The sequence below is a fragment of the Zea mays genome, chromosome 2, assembly GCF_902167145.1.
Source record: "Zea mays cultivar B73 chromosome 2, Zm-B73-REFERENCE-NAM-5.0, whole genome shotgun sequence".
Lineage (NCBI taxonomy): Eukaryota > Viridiplantae > Streptophyta > Magnoliopsida > Poales > Poaceae > Zea > Zea mays.
In genome coordinates, this window is record NC_050097.1 from 15336181 (window position 1) to 15353336 (window position 17156).

General features: G+C 47.2%; 1 protein-coding gene and 2 long non-coding RNA genes across 3 annotated transcripts; 1 reads left to right on the forward strand and 2 right to left on the reverse strand.

Annotated features, from left to right (window-relative positions):
• The first annotated feature begins 3020 nt into the window (after positions 1-3020).
• On the forward strand, positions 3021-11025 carry LOC103646027 (Regulator of chromosome condensation (RCC1) family with FYVE zinc finger domain). The gene is made up of 9 exons (XM_008670765.4): positions 3021-3760; positions 3975-4061; positions 4915-5004; positions 5100-5186; positions 5280-5474; positions 5922-7949; positions 9827-9973; positions 10112-10521; positions 10602-11025. Exons 1-9 carry the CDS (start codon positions 3713-3715, stop codon positions 10729-10731), a joined length of 3222 nt encoding a protein of 1073 aa, XP_008668987.1. The 5' UTR covers positions 3021-3712; the 3' UTR covers positions 10732-11025.
• Positions 8363-9874, reverse strand: LOC103646026 (uncharacterized). Its single transcript, XR_561943.3, has 2 exons — positions 9747-9874; positions 8363-9662 (listed from the first exon to the last, which is right to left on the reverse strand). It is a non-coding gene; the product is annotated as an uncharacterized lncRNA (long non-coding RNA).
• Positions 10151-11567, reverse strand: LOC118476288 (uncharacterized). The gene is made up of 2 exons (XR_004856153.1): positions 11206-11567; positions 10151-11064 (listed from the first exon to the last, which is right to left on the reverse strand). It is a non-coding gene; the product is annotated as an uncharacterized lncRNA (long non-coding RNA).
• Positions 11568-17156: the final 5589 nt, after the last annotated feature.

A 17156-nucleotide genomic window follows, 5' to 3' on the forward strand; every position in this document is an offset into this window, starting at 1 on the left:
TACATCGTTTACCAAACATGTCGTGCTTAACAATGTGGACTCCAGTATCTATCACCAGAACAAGACATATCTGCCGCTACAGCAAAACATGCTCGACACTGTTGTATGACTGGGGCGTGCACGTGCACCACGTTTGACAGGATATAAGCAGTTGAATCTATGTTGGACGGGGTCCATTAATGAGCATGCTATAAAAGAGAGTGTTATGAATCAATACAACATAAAGTAGATCAAATACATAGAAGACATATTTAATGTGGAAAACCCCTCCAAGTCGAAGGAGAAAAACACGGGCACCGACCAGCAACAATCTCACTATTTTCGGGTGGTTACATATCGCATGAGACTTACAATGAGATTAACTATCTCCTGTGGATTACAAGTGTATTTATAGAGATGAAACTTTAAACTGAGTAGGGAACGATTCGGTCCAAACCTCCCGGCAACGGTCCTCCGCTTCGCTCGCCAACTTGACCGCATTCTTCAGAATTTGGAGCACAAACTCAATAGAGACGAGTACAACAACGTATAAAGGGGCACTCACACGTAGGGTTTGATCCACAATCGATTCACATACCGCAAGCTAGGTCGAACCAAGGGTCCACAATTGTAGGGGGACACACGATGCCAGTTAGCCTACAACTCTCACCAAAATTAAAGGAAAATGGAGAGGTAGTCGATCGTCTAACTAACATTGCTTAATCTTATCCACCTCCACATTCACCAATTCATTTGTCATAAATAAGATGTGGAGTATCTTGCTTCCGTGATCCGAATCTTTGTAAACCGATTATGTGTTGGTAGCAAATAGCGGTACCCTACATCTAGCAAGCCTCTTGCCTATATCCTTCACTCAGTTAGTAACTCTACAATTTTTTGGGGTACCTACATATCCTAATGTCATTAGGTGGTGGCATTTGGCATGCCATGTATAGGAGATTTTGGTTGGTGTGCTTAGTTGTGTTGTGGTGCCATGGCATCACCGATACACTTATATAATGGATATATATTTTTTCTTTTTTATATCTCATGATACAAGATAAACTAGAAACTGTAATTTGATATAATGATAGGGTAAATAACAAAGTATATCTATAATTTTAAAGAATCTTTAGATCTTTTGATAGTTAGATTCCATATAAAATTTGATTAGACAACAGACTCAACCCGACACTTTGGCCTATTTGGGAAAACTTTATCTGAAGAGGTTTCCAGAGAATCTGGATTCCTAAATAATATAGTTGTCGGTAGAATCTTAATATCGTATGGTTTAAGTGTGAAAGAAGTTGAAAGGGCCTGCATGGTTTAAGGTGGTTTAGGAAGCGACTGATTCCTCTCGTCGCGATGACTCGACATGTTCTACATTTACATTGAGTTGAACGATTTTTACAAAAAATAACAATTCTTATAAAAACATATTTAGAAGCAAACCATTTAATCGACGAGAACTGATTCTCACGACCAAGATGTGACTAAAGCCGAAACAAACACGATCTAAATTATAGTATAGCCGAAACAAACATGACCTAAATTACAGTATAGCTATAATCCAGTGCCGTCCACAACGGACGCAAGTGAGAATATTGCGCTCGTCTCTTCACCAACTCTGGATTTGGACTCACATGGGCGCGTCGCGCTTTCTTCATCCTTTCGTTTGTTGTACTCCATCCGAGAGAATACACAACTCGCACCAGTTGCTTGCTCAAGACCACCGACCATCATGGGCAAGGAATTGAGGCGGTATGCGTGCACCGAATCACCGATACGTGCATGAGACTATGAGAGCATGAACTGTTTGCGGCGGCCAGCCAGCGCAGGTAACTTTACGCGAAGCTAGCGACGTCAACGTTGATGGACACGGAGATGCCGACGCCTCATGCGTTTTGGCTGCCTTGACGTGACTCTAAGGCTGCCCGCAGTGGGCGACTGCATGCCCGCGTTACCTGATTTAGCGTAAAAAAAATGCTGCAGCGCAGGACTCTACCCGATACTGCATGCTCTGCGTTACGCTATTTCTAGCGCTCTCTCTCACCTACGCCAAACAGAGGCAGTGCAACTGCAGCAGCAGAGATGGGCCCACGACTGCACGCTCTCTCCCACAATCGCTATGAAGTGCACGCAAGCACAGTAGAAAAAATAATATAATATGTGGTATTTGGTATAGGGTTGAGATATAAAATAAACATGAGTGCGGAGGATTCTGGTATAGAGTAAAGAATTTTGCTGACCAGGATAGAATATTCTTTTTAAGGTAGAAATTTAGAGTAGTATGAGTGCAGATAGCCTAAGTCTGTAACGGCAAAGCCTAGCCAGTGCTCCGGCGACCCGACCCGAACCTTTTCGCGGTGCATGGCGCACGGGCATCATGCTGCGCCCCCGTTTGCGCAGCTGCAGCTAGCTCGCTCGTCTTTTCAGCTTTTGCGAAGTCAGCAAGTGCGTGTGTTGTGAGAGACTGCTGCGTCTGCGTGCCGCCCGCCCGCCCGCCGCCGCCGCCGCCACCGCTAACCAGGCGGCTTTTACGCTCGACACATGACGCGCCACCGCCGCGCCGGCCTATCCACCTACGCCGGCCGGGCCTCCTTCAAGTGCTGCTCCAGAATCGTACGCGAGATCCTCACGAAAAAAAAAGCTCTTTTCCGCGCCAAAGTTCCGCTCGCTCTGCACAGCATCCCATCCCACTCCCACCTCAGGCGACGAATCTTTGGTGCCCAGCGCACACAAACGAACACACAAATCGACCCTCCACCGCTACAGAGAGCTAGAGTGGTATGTAAGCGTGTAAGGTGTAACCTTCGTCGCTTGTTTAATAAAGCTAAAGAAGACAAGCAAGGAGTAACCGTTAAATAATAAAAGCCATCATCTTCGTCGCTCGCTTGACGCTCGTCTCGCCACAAAACGACGGCGGGCACATGCACGCTTCGGTGTCCGATGCCGCTCGCTGTGTAGTGTGTAGTAGTACGCGAACTCGTGAGACATTGGAGACCTAAAACAAAAGCTGAGCTCCATATCGGGTTCGTGGACGCCATTATTGCCGTAGCCTCTACTTGCCACGCTCCACCTACATTCCCAAGGCCAAAGAACCCCAGACGCGGACACGGATGAAAATCCAAGGTTTTGTGCAGTGGAGAGGACGAGCACCCACGCGAACACTTTTCAAAGCCCTCCCTCCCTCACTGGCACACGCTAACCGAAGAGCGAGCGCACCAGGCGTAGGAGTATGGTTGTTTGGTAGCTAGACAAAGAATTGAGGGGGTGGCCAGAACCGCCAGATGCTGCGAAGGCGCAGAGCCCGGAGCACCCAGCAGCGACCTGTTCCGTTGGCGTTGGCTCACCACCCGACCACCGTGCGCGCGAGCAAAGAGAGCCCCTGCCCCCCTGCTGCTCTCCGCGCCCACTGTTCCCTCTTCATCCAGGCACAGGTGACACGGGCACCTGTTCACCTTTGCAGGGCCCTGAGCCCCTGCGGCCGGCCTGTAGCCCTGAACTGATGAACCTGCAGTTGCAGCTCATTTTGCAAGACACGGACAGCTCTCTCCTTTTCGTGCTCCCTTTGCTCCCTTTTCTTTCAGTCGCTTCACACTCCACGGACTCGAGCTTTGGCTTTGTGGCGCCTGTGAATCTGCCAACAAAGAAAGGACTGAAGGGGGAGGGAGGAGAGGGCTGATCCAAGTGCTTTCACCCATCTGCTTGTTTCTCCATTTGTTGGCCTGCAATGGCGGGGAGCTTCGACCTGAGGACGCCAACCAGAGGCGTCGAGCAGGTGAGTCAAAATCTCCTCCCCCCCTTACCCATTTCCACTCCAGTTCTTGGAGGATTTCACGACCATTTTTAGTAGCCTGGAGCGGGAAGGCTTGATACTTCTTCTTTCCTTAGCCATTTTCGGGGGATTCTATATCTGCATTTTTTTGGGGGGAAATGAAACGCAGAGCATTGGGATGCACCTACTGATTGCTTCAGCTCGTTGCTTTGTTCAGGCTATCGTTGCTCTGAAGAAAGGCGCACATCTCCTGAAATGTGGCAAGAGGGGGAAGCCTAAATTCTGCGCCTTCAGAATATCATCTGTGAGTAATCTAGTGCCTGCGATTTCCCTTCAAGAAATCCTAGAACCTGTCTTTGATACAGGGATACTCCCTTGTTGTCCATGATTTCAGTTTCTTCTTCTTATTTTTCTTTTTATTTACACACGACTCCTAGTTTACGAAGGGGGGCTTTAGTACAATAGTTCCTAGGGTGGTAACTCTGAAGTTACAGAGATCTAATGGTACAACTTTTTACCCCAGTTCATTCTGCTAGAAATGTTGAACTAGATGTTTAAAGCTCGTGTCCTTCGGAAGCTGCTTACAAGCCCTGCCAGAGAGAGACTGACATCAGGTTTAAATAGATTGGATAGCGAGTAATAATATTGTTCTCAACCAATAAATTACAGAAGATTCCTTTGAATCCCATTTCCTGAAATGTCACAGAACTGCAAATACCCCTGTCGATATCATATGATTCTATAATACAGTTCAAACTTTCGAAGCTAGGACCACCATTCCAAGCCTTAGTTCTAGAGCAGCCCAACTTTTGAACCGTGGCCACTACTAGTCATACAAGTATTTAGGTTTGTCACATGACAAATGATATTAGTATATTGGTTATCAGAAATTCAGAAGTGCCTCCAGTCTTTATTTCACAATTTTTGCATAGACATGGTCAGAAGAAGTAGCAGTCAAATGTTTATATTTTGACATTAATATATTTTGGAGGGGGAAGTCATAAAGTTTGGTCCAATTGAACCGTGAGACCTTGGCAGTTTCCTGTGGCTATTGTATTCTAGTTGAATTGAAGCTTGTTATGTTGTGTATATGTAGTTCACTAGTTATATGAAAATCCACCTTCCAGTCATGGTGAAATATTTTCTTATATTTTCAGGATGAGACAACATTAATATGGTACTCAAAAGGGAGGGAAAAACACTTGAGCTTAAGCTCCGTGTCAGCTGTGGTTCTTGGCCAGAAGACGGTATACAATTAATTTTGTGCTGAAAGAATAGTCATGGTATTCATTATTCATATTATAACACTGCAACCATTTCTAAAGATTTCAGAATTTTGCAGATAAAATTTCTGCGACAGCGTTGTCCAGAGAAGGAACCCCATTCCTTTTCACTTATATACAAAAACGGAGAGCGCTCACTTGACTTGGTATGTTCATTGCAATGTCCAAGTCATTTTGGTCTGCAAGTCTGTAGTCCATTTTTCCTCACCAGCACCATATTTTTGAAAAACAATGACCAGATCTGCAGCGATAGAGATCAAGCTGAAAACTGGTATCTGGGCTTGAGGGCCCTATTACCAACTCCTTGTAATCCATGTTCATCAATTGAATCAAGGAGCAGTAGGCAGATCGACAGTTGTACAAATACTCCCAGCAGCTATATTCAGCTTAAGAGTAAGTTACTAAGTGTGCATGGCACACCAAGGCACATACAGGTTAGTTCAGGAAGTTACATTGTAGCATCTGAATGATAACACTTGTATAGCTCGCTTTGGCATTTTTCTCTGGTATTTCATGTAGCAACATTTGTTTTTTTTCTCGGGAAAGGGGATTCACGTGGCAACTACAGGGCAGGGACTGTCTGAATTTGAAATTCAGGAGGCCAATTGATAAACACAACATTCTTAAGTTGTACCAACTTATATCAATCTCAGCAAACCACACATCTATGAATTATGATTGCAAGGGTACTAGTAAATGAGATCAACATTGAAATGATTTTGACTTTATGAACCCAACAATTTGTGTAGTTTAATCTTGTCCATATGTAAGTAGGCATACCTTACTGATGCGCTTTTCTGTTTCTAAACACTTAATTCTCTTGGTTAAATTACAGTCTTCTGTTTGGGTCTAACAATTCGTCTAATGCACTTCATGTTAAGGTATGTTCATCGCAAAGGAAGCCCAAGAAGGCACACGGAACATTTTTTGGTGGTAGCGCTGATTGTTCAGAATCATTATTTTACACAAGGCAGCGAACATTCTCTGACATAGGTACCTACTTGGAAAATCTTACACGCAAGATGTCAAATCCAGAAATACATGATTTGAAGGATGTTATGGTTGGTAACCAAGAAAAGGAGCAGAAAATTACCCAAACACCTAAACTGAAAACCTTTGAAGGACCCCGTGCAGCATGTAGGTTAGATTCTCTGAAGGATGTTTTTTTCTGGGGTGATGCTTTTGGAAGTATTTTAGAGTGTGGTGATACCTCAAAACCCCTTCCAATGTTAGTGGACTCAACGAACATGCTTGATGTACAAAGCATTGCTTGCGGAGAGACTCATGCGGCCATAATCACTAAGCAAGGAGAGGTCTACTCCTGGGGAAATGAGAGCAGTGGCAGAATTGGAAATCAAGTAAATATCAAAGTCTCCCGGCCCAAGGTCGTTCAATCTCTTGCCTCTTTACATGTGAAGGATGTGGCCTATGGATCAAAGCACACTTGTGCAGTAACTGTTTCTGGTGAACTTATTGAATGGGGAGAAGGACCCTATATGGGCCAGTTGGACAGCTATGCGAGGAATCAATGGTTTCCGCATAAATTGTTTAGTCCACTGGACGGCATATCTGTTGTGAAGATTGCTTGTGGTCCTTGGCACACAGCAATAATAACGTCTTCTGGTCAGTTATACACATATGGGGATGGAACATTTGGTGTTCTTGGTCATGGAGATACACAAGGAACTACCCGGCCTAAAGAAGTAGAGTCTTTGAAAGGCTCAAGAGTGAAATGTGTGGCATGTGGGCCATGGCACACAGCTGCCATTGTGGAAGTGATCAGTGATTTCAAGAGCAATTCACCAAGAAGCAAGCTGTTCACATGGGGCGATGCAGATCGGGGGAAGCTGGGTCATGCTGACAAAAAGATGAAGCTTATACCAACATGTGTTGATTCACTCACAGACTATGATTTTATTCAGGTGTCCTGCGGGACGGCACTCACTGTTGCTCTCTCTGTTACTGGTGTGGTCTTTACTAGTGGCAGTTCGATGCATGGGCAATTAGGGAACCCCCATGCAGATGGTAAAACTGTTTCTGCTGTTGAAGGACTACTTAAGAGCGAGTTTGTCAGACATATATCATCAGGTTCTTCCCATGTAGCAGTGGTGACTACAAATGGGAAAGTGTTTACATGGGGTAAAGGCAAGGAAGGGCAGCTTGGTTTAGGTGACTTCCTTAATAGGAGCACTCCAACTTTAGTAGATGCATTGGAAGGTAGGCATGTGGAAAGCCTATCTTGTGGTTACAACTACACTGCAGCAGTATGTCTGCATAAAGTAATCTCAAGGAAGGACCTCTCTGTATGTAGTGGTTGCAAGATGGCTTTTGGTTTCACTAGAAAGAAGCACAACTGTTACCATTGTGGATCCATGTTCTGTAATTCCTGTAGTAGTAACAAGGTTGCCAAGGCAGCACTTGCACCAGATAAGAGCAGAAGGTATCGTGTGTGTGATGGGTGTTTCAGTCAGCTACTGAAAGTTGTGGATTCTGGTAAGGTAAAGTCTGAACTAAATACCAGCAAAGGAGCTGAAATTATAAGGTCATACACACCAAAGTTGTCTCGTATATTCAGGGATGTAAACTTACCTGTGGAAAAGGAAAAGGTGGCTTTAGTACAACGCTCCAATCAGAGAAATGAGGTCCTGTACACTCCAGTCCAAGCGAAATCTCAGAGATGGGGGCAAGTTGAGTGCCCAGCTCAATTTCTATCTGCAGAAGACAGTTCTCATTATCAATCTATATCGAAGAATCACATGTATAGTGCCTCTGTTTCCGAGAGAATGCATGACCCCACAGTGCTGAAGTCTGGCAGATCTTTGCAACAGCCTAATGATGACCAGAGGAAAGATCTTAACAGCATAGAAGAAACCTTGCTCACTGAAGAAGTAAAGCAGCTTCGTTCACAGGTAACTTTATGAGTTTATGTCATTGATAAGCAAATAGTTTGATCCCCTTTCCAGAACTAAACGAGATGATACTGTTAGACATGCGACCAGGCCAGAACTGAGATTTCGGTGGCCTAGAGCGAACATAAAAATTGGGCCTCCTATATAAGTATAACATTTTTTTCAGTATACATATATATAATCTTACATTATATAGATAATAATTAATGTAATATCAAAATATTATACCAAATAAAATTTACAATGCCTCAAAAGTTTCTTCTAACATTTTTTGAGGTGGTCATCAATGATTACGTTGATATCAGTCATATCTAATATTTTTTTCTCGATACATAAGGTGGCCAAACCATTCGATCGTTCTTGAGAGATTGTAGATCTCAAGTAGTTGATGTCACCATGACAGATATAGTAAATAAGATTCGATAAGCTATAGAAACATTACGATATGAATTCATAAAATTGGCATACTAATAAATCTCCATAGAAGACATAGGTGGTTCTGACAAGCTTAACTTTAAAACTCTTAATATTAGCTATATAACAAACTGCAGGAGTTGGGGCCCTAGGGCGGCCGCCCTAGTGGCTCTATGCCTAGAGCCGGCCCTGGACCAGCTCTTGGGTATCTTGTTCCTGATGGCATAGTTTGTTGTCTTTGTTGCTCTCTATGATCTAAAACAAGCTTCTCGTATTGTTTGAGCGCTTTGCCTCTGTAATCGCTGGTGCTAGTTTTGCTTTGAGAGCTCATGACAGACCTTGTTTGTTCATACTTCATCACGTGGTCACACTCTTCATTTTTATGTTGATGATATGATCATCACCGATGATTCTGAGTGTATTGCCTTTGTCAAGGCACGTCTTAGTGAGCAATTTCTCATGTCCGATCTTGGTCTTCATTATTTTATTGGGATTGAGATTTCTTTCACCTCTCATGGCATTTATTTGTCCTAAGAAAGGTGCATTTAATTGTTCTTCCCTCACCGGCCATCACACTGTTGAGACTCACATCGTGCTTAATCTCCAAATTCGTGCCACTGATGATGAACCCTTCACTGATCCCACATGGTATCGCCATATTGTTGGGAGGCTTGTCTATTTGGGTGTGACTCATCCTGGTATTTCAGTTGCTGTGCACATTCTTCGTCAATTTGTTTTCGCTACTACTCACCTCCACTATAACCATCTTCTTCATGTCTTGTGTTACCTTTGTGGACCATTACTCGATGTTTGTTCTTTCCGCGCTCTAGCTCTATTCAACTCCAAGCCTACTTTGATGCTACTTGGGTTAGCGATGCTGATTGTCGCTCTCTTTCTGCCTATTATGGTTTTCTTGGTGGTTCTCTCATTGCTCGGAAGATTAAGAAACAGACCGTGATTTCTCATTCAAGTGCAGATGCTGAGTTGCAAACTATGGCTCTTGCGACAGCAAAGGTTACTTGGCTGTGACTGTGTCACTGTGATGGTACTTGAGGATTTTGGTGTTTCAGTTTGTGTGCCAACTCCTCTCTTGTCTGACTGGTGCTATCAGCATAGCTTGTGGTCTGGCGAAGCATGGGCTCACTAAACATATTGGTGTTGATGTGTCTTGGACTCGGGCCCAAGTGCAGGGTGATGTCATTGCTCTTGGCTACGTGTCCTTTGAGCTTCAGTTGTCTGACTTCTTCACAAAGGCATAAACGAGAGCTCAGCATCTGCACTGAGTTTTCGCAATCCTCCCTGAGTTTGAGGGGGGTTGTTAGATATATTTTATGTGTTTGTATTTTCCCTTTTGTATAAGGGTGTCTTTGGCTCTTTGCATACCTGTACATGTACATATTGGGTTAAAGCACTTCTCAATGCAAGCTCTATTCTAACAGATATTATTGCTGCTGTTTCAATAGATGACACTTCTCATGGAGCAATACCATCAGAAAGCTCTTCAGGTTGAACTGTATAAACAAAAACTCGATGAGACATGGCTAATTGTTAGGAATGAGGCTGCAAAATGCAAAGCTGCCAAAGATATCATAAAGGTTCTAACTGATCAGGTATGGGCATAAACCATACTCTGATTCCAAAGTATTGTCAGCACACTGTTTCAGTTGCAGTTTTAGTTTCAGTAAGAAAGAAAGTGTCATGCATCACTTTGTCTTGTTTGACATGTTTGCCTGTTGTGAACTGTGCAGTGTAAGGCCTTGTCAGAGAAACTTTTGGTCGGTCAGCAATATGAGAACCTTGAGACAAAATCTAATATCAGCCAAGGACAAACATTTTCAGCAGATTTGCAACATCATCCCAGTGAAAAATTTGCCACAGGCAAATTCGGACAACTCGACAACACCAAAAATCACCAGACCAGCAGCCAAGGAGACGAAGAATATACACCTTCTTCAAGTTCTGATGTGCAGGTAGAAGGATTGTGTGGTCATTTGAATGGTTCAAGAACATTTGACAGTAATGGCCGTATTACAGAAGGGAATTCCATTGTTGCTCGCGTCACCTCCAATGGTGTGATCGAGCAAATCGAGCGTGGGGTGTATGTCACATTTGCTGTATCACCTTGTGGCAAGAAAGACATAAAACGTGTACGATTCAGGTGGGGTCCTAGAATGACTTACTGGTGCTTCATTTTACCTTTCACATTTGCAGTAACCTAACCAGGCATTCTTGGTGCAGTCGGAAGCATTTTGGCGAGAAGGAAGCTCAACACTGGTGGGAAGAGAATAAGGGCAGCGTCTATGCAAAGTACAGCACTGAAAAAGCGCAACATCAGCTAGAGGTTACAATCAAGAGTGTACAAGAGTAACCACAAGTTGGATTGGGTTACCTACTGCTGAGCAAGATGAAAAAATGACATGGAGCAAATAAGATGATATTAACGGAACAGATAACTGACCGTCCTTTTTCAATGAAAATAGGCAGTTTAACTTATTGTAGATACGAATGTACAGATAAGAATGAGTGAATGACGGCTGGATGCCTCCTTTCTTTTCTCCATTTCCTCCTGATTCAGTTGGCATGATCTAGTCTGATGAACAATGCAGTGCTGAATTGAACCAGTATCAGTCGTAATTTTCTGGCAGAAAGTAGAATTTGTTCAGTATTAGTTGTTTCCCTTGATTCTTCAGAGCAACTAAACCTGCAACAATGGAAGTTTCAGACACAAAGCTAATAGTTGTCAGCGTTCATATTCTGACGGAGAAAGCATCCAACTGAAAACAGTTCTAACACTCGGCGCCAATAGGAAGGCAAGGCTTATCCTTTCGAGTCTCCACCATACCACCACCAACAATGGCGAGCATTCACGCCGGCTTTGCCTCCACCATCGTTGCTTGCAGAAGCTTTAGCTTCACTATCGTGGCATGCCCCTCCCCCTCGCCCGCGCATTGTACGGCCTCCTCTTCCAGTGGGGTCCGCAACCAGCGGCGCAAATCCACTCCCCCAGCCGCCGAGTGCCTCCCATGGCGCCGCCACCAGGTTGCACGTCAGCGGTAGGCGCCCCGATCTCACTGCACTCCTTTAGGGCTTCATGCCAACGATTTTCAGACGAAATTTGAAATGTCCACAGCCGAATTCATATAATCGCGCACCTATTTGGGGTTCCCTCTGTCGCTAAACTTTAGGGTTGGTGACTTTAATTGACTAAGGGATGCCTAGTAGGGTGTGTGGCTTTATTTGAAAAAGTAAGATTCCCTTGAAAATCAAATTCTTCATTTGGCAGATTTTTAACAAAAAACTTCAGGTTGCCCTGTTGAAGGCTAAAATGAGCCTGGCGGACGGTCCGGCCCTGAGGCCGGACGGTCCGCGGTCCGGACTGTCCGTGGTGGTGGCGCGGACGGTCCGCGCGCGCAGAGTCAGTTAGGGTTCCTAGTTTCTCGCGGGATTTGTTACCTAAAACCGCGGGATTAACTCGGGAAACAGTTGGAAACGGATCCAGACCTCCCCCTTTATATAGATAAAGGGCTACGGCCGATTAAACCCCCCAACAATCGAACCAATACAACTTCTATCTCGTATTTATTTTCAGCACAATTAGGAGTAGTTCTAGTCTAGTTCTAGTTTAGCCCTAGTTTAGTATTCCAATCCCCAAATTCTCTGCCTCTCCTCGACTCTACGTCGATTAGAGGAGTCTAGGTCGGCCGGCCCGAGCCTAGACAACTCCTAGGATCTCTCCTCCCCGACGGGGTCCCTCCCGGGAGCGAGATCCAGGCGCCGCCGGCGATCTTTCGCCGCCCCTGCGCACGCGCGGACCGTCCGGTCCTAGAGCGCGGACCGTCCGGCCGTCAGGCAGAGAACCCGAGCTCCTGCACCAGGTCGCGGACCGTCCGGCCCTGTGCCGCGGACCGTCCGCGTCTGACCAGAGAGCATCGCCGCCTCGCGCCAGGTCGGGGACCGTCCGGCCCCAAGCCGCGGACCGTCCGCGCCTGACCAAAGAGCACCGCCGCTGGTTCTTTTGAGTGATTGGCGCCTCCAAAAGGTGTCAACATACCCAAACTTTGATTAAGAAAGGTTAGAAGGGTAATGTAAATTGATGTGTTTGTGCTACCCCAGAATCATTTGATCATATTGTCTTCGAATGCGTCATAGCTAAGTTGACTTGGACAATTCTGCGAACTGTTTTTAAGATGGGAGTTTTCTGAGACAGGCTTCAGGGCAAGGGTCTCTACCGACTAGATTAATCGCGTTTCTTTTTTTGTAGATTTTGCTGGAGCTCTTTGGACCACTAGGAACAAGATGACCATCGAAAAGAGGTTCTCAAAGACATTAACTGATATAGTCTATGTTGTTTTTTTAACGTTCAATTAAGAAAAAAATAGATTTGATCTAGTTTTAAGAAAAAACAGGTCTAAAACCTACACAGAGCGCACAATACAACCTAGACAACATCCCCACCCTCATAAAAGTCATCCAGAGTCATTGTTGACGAGCTCAACACAAGGGACGACTATCTCTGACTCCGCAATACGGGCAACACATGGCTAAACGAACTTGACGACACCTACACCTAAACACGGGCAAAGGAGGAGGCAGATCGTGGTGCACCGTCGTTGCTAAGCCGCAACACATCCACGCGAGGCAACTCTGATTCTTCACCAACGAGCTTGATCCTTCGCCCCTCCCGCAGCAATTGCCCAACCTCCAAAACAATTCAATCCACGGGGAAGGGGTTCGCCTCATGTCATGGTTGTCGCGCCACATCCTTGACACAACAGCTTCGACTTCACGTGGCAAAACCCTACATCCACCGACATACCAGACGTCGAGAAGTGAAAGCAACAACCGAAGGCGATATCGTGACCGAGACGAACTTCAATAGCGACGCCTTCAGGAAGGAAGTGACGTCTGGAACGCCATCGTAGCTTGTTCAATATGGATCGAGCTTTTGCCTAAGAAAGACAGTGATGGACAACTGGGGAATGTGACACCCTTAACAGGGAAAGCGACGTCGACGAGCGTCACCGTCGACGAGGCTTTCGCCCAAGAAGTCCTTCAACACATCACCAGGCCAAGGCCCCGGGACAAAGCATGTAATCTCTGCCATCACCGTCGCCCTGACATCGCGCACAAACCCTTCTAAAGGGGCAACGAAACATCGTTTGTCACAGCAACTGCAAAGCTGTGTCGGTCGCCACTCCCTCCGGCTAGGCAGACAGAACCAGACAACACCTTGCCGCGTGCGTCACATTGTTACGCGCCAGAGCCGATGCCGACAAACGTTGTCAGTCCTGGCACACGTAGCCACCGAAGTCAGCTGCCGCTGGGCACCCTGCCGCCATCACCACCCTATGCCAGCCGAGGGATTTGGCACAATAGGTCGCTCTATCTTGCCGCTCTTTATAATACACCGCTTCGAGCCGGGGTCGTGAAAAAGGGTCGCTTGAGTCTGTGCGCTGGCCAAAAGAGGTCAATGTTGCTTTTGACGTACCTGGCAGTGTTGCAATCTGCCGATTTTGTCCTTACGGCCGCTCACAACGCCGTCTTCTCCCCCCATTTCCCTTTCTTCATCTCTGGACGACGCTTTGCTGTCGACGCGGGAGCCGCCGAGCCCTCATCCCAGGCGTCGTCGCCGCCGCCGTCACTCGCGGACTCGTGCCTGCCGTCCGCCTTCCCGTTCCTCAGCAACGGCAGCTTCTTCCCCGCAGCTCGACCTCGGCGGCGTTGCGCTTGCACCCCCGGCCTTCTCCTAGTGGCAGTCGGTGGTGGTCTCGGACTTGTACGACGGGCTCGCGCCGTGGGACGACGGAGCAACGACGGGCGCGTGGGACGACATCGGTGGCCTCGACCTCAGCTGGACACTGCAGGGGAACTGAGTGCCAGCCGCCGTCGCCGTCTTGAGGGGCTCCGGTTTTAGCAGTGCGGCCTCGTCAGGTTCAGTTCAGTTCCTAGGAATGTAAACCAGCTCACAATTCTCCTATATATGTCGCCTCCACTAGTTTCTTCTCGTCTTTACTGCGAATGAAATGGTGGGGCTGCTAGTTAGATCAGTGAATCTTGATCTGTAGCTGGAGCCAGAGTGTAAGATCTGTGCAGTGATTTATCGTGACAATAAAATTAAGTTTGTGTCAAACCGTTTAGTCGCTAGACAATAAAATTAACTTTGCTAGCTCAAGCAAAACACCATGGCCACAGAAGAATGGTTTCTATCCAACAGTCATCAGGTGTCTGATTTTCTTTTTCTTTTCCCTCTCTCTCACGAGTAGGGGTGGATATCGAGCTGGCTCGGCTCGACTCGTTATGTTAACGAGCTAAAGATCCAACTCGACTTGACTCGTTTGACAACTCGAGTTGGCTCGTTTAGCTCGCTAGCCAGCTCGATAATACCATGTCTAGTGTCTACGGACGGATATAAAAATATGTAGCAAAAGAAAATATGGAGATCTATTTAGAAAAAAAGAATAGAGTTTGCAACTTAAGATTCCACACTCAACAAATAATAAGATTAACTATAGTAGAGTACAAGATTAACTATTTTGGATCCGAGATTATTGTGATTTGACTAATTAATTCAACTCGTTTGGCTCGCGAGCCAGCTCGAGCTGGCTCGTTATCATAACGAGTTGAAATACAAGCTCAACTCGTTACCAATTATAAACGAGTCGAGTCGAGCGAGTTAACGAGCTACGAGTTTTTCGTCCAGCCTTACTCACGAGTCATGCCACTAACACACCCATTAGATGTCAGAGCGTCGTCCAGAGATGAAGAAAGGGAAATGGAGGGAGAAGACGGCGTTGTAAGCGGCCGTAAGGGCAAAATCGGCAGATTGCAACGCGGGCCCCACCTGCCAGGTACGCCAAAAGCAATATTGACTTCTTTTGGCCAGCGTGTAGACTTAAGCGACCCTTTTTGACGACCCCGACTCGAAACGATCTATCATGAAGAGCGACAAGATAGAGCGACCCATTTTGCCAAATTCCAAACGCCAGCCCAGGCACTGATCGGCGCCACCGCAGACGGCCAGGCCGAGCGCCCCCGGCCCGCGCCACTCAGCGCCGCCAAGTCTCCAAAAGGAGAGGAGGGGCAGTAGCCGCCACCCTGGTCACCTGTGCAGCAGCCCCGCTGGCGCACCCCGCCAGGCCACTGGATGCCTCCTCTCCTCTCGTGGCGGCCGATCCCTCCCCTAGCGTCGATGACCACACCCTGCACGTCTCCACAAGGCCTGCCAAACGCACAGCCCCACGAAACCGCACTCAGCCGAGCTCCAGCCTCCAGCCCCTGCTCAGGCTGAAATCGACCAACCACGAGCAACATCAAGGCGTCAACGTCGAGGGCCGGCTCCGTCTAGCCATGCCCAGCCCCGGCAGCCGCGCGCCTACGCCGAGCACCTCGCCGCCCTGTCAACCGCGCCAGCATCGAGCACCTCCTCGGACGTCGCGGCGAACTCCACCCACAGATCCACCCCAGTCGAGCTTCCCTCGCGGAACTGCCTCTGATTAGGCTGCGTCCCGGCCAGCCACGAGCCCCCTCGAGGCGACAACTCGCACCACCACGTCAACAAAAGCCCCCCCCCCCCCCCCCCCCCCCCCCCCCCCCCCCCCCCCCCCCCCCCCCCCCGCCATCCCGGCCGACTGCGCAGCCCTGCCGGCAGCGGCGCAACGGGAGAGGGGAGGGAGGGGAGAATATTCGACGGCTAGGGTTGCCGCCCGTGTGCAGCAGCGGATGCAGGGGGCTGCACCATGTGCATCGGCTAACAAGATAATCTAATATGTTGCAACTTTATGAGATGGATGTCACAAAAAATACTATATTAATGACTGAACTATCATTGTCGGGTAATTTAGTGCAATTCGTAAAGATGACAAAAGATTAAATATCTTCATCCGACATATGTGCAACACGATACCGCTCTCGTCCGCGTCCTAACCCTAGTCGTCTGATGTATCTCTCCCGCGCTACCCATTAGTTGTCGGCTTGTCGTTGTTTGTCTAGCGATTTCCCTCCATCTCCTCTATGGTGCGTCCACGGCCGACAGGCACCCGCATCCACGCCCATGCTTTAGATCAGTTTACGTTAGTGGCTAATCGGCCAAGTTGCCAACTACAAGGTATCGGTTGTCTATCGCTAGCCCACCAACACCACAGTTGGCCGTCTTACTGTCCCTCCTTTGATCCATTTTTAGATCCGTCACTGCTCGTATGGGAGAGCAACGCGGGGGCCTAAAGTAAAATATAGCCTAAAGTGAAATATAGTTGCTCTATTCTTATTGTAGAAGTAGAATGTGTTGCTATTGTAGAAGTAGAATGTGTTGCTAAAGAAGGTGGATGGGGTGCGTATCATCCATGTGAAGGACGAGATTGTTGTCTGGATGGAGAACTTCATCCTTTCCGCTTTTATACATCTACAAAATCTAAATCCTGTAATAGGCTAATCTTTTCTCTCTCTCTCTAAATCTGGAGTTGCCAGTACTGTGTATACTACCGTACTGGTACTCCTTTCTTAAAGGGAAAAGCTAACGGACGCGCGTGTGTTTGTTTGGCTGTTTGTGCTCGCCTTGTGCGCCGTCCGATTGTTCACTGTTTGATTTTGGGATTCTCGCGCTCTTCACTTTCCAGTTTGTCCTGTCGCTCGTGCGTTGCCAGTGGCCAGTGCTCTGCTCTCTGCCGCCTCTTCACTTTCTCAGTGCGGCTGCCGTCGTCGTTCCCAGGGCGGCTGCCCCGCGCGCGCCCCTGCTGCCTGCTGCTGCGCGCGCCCTTCCCTCCAGTGCGTTCCCAGTGCTGCTGTGCCTGCTGCCGC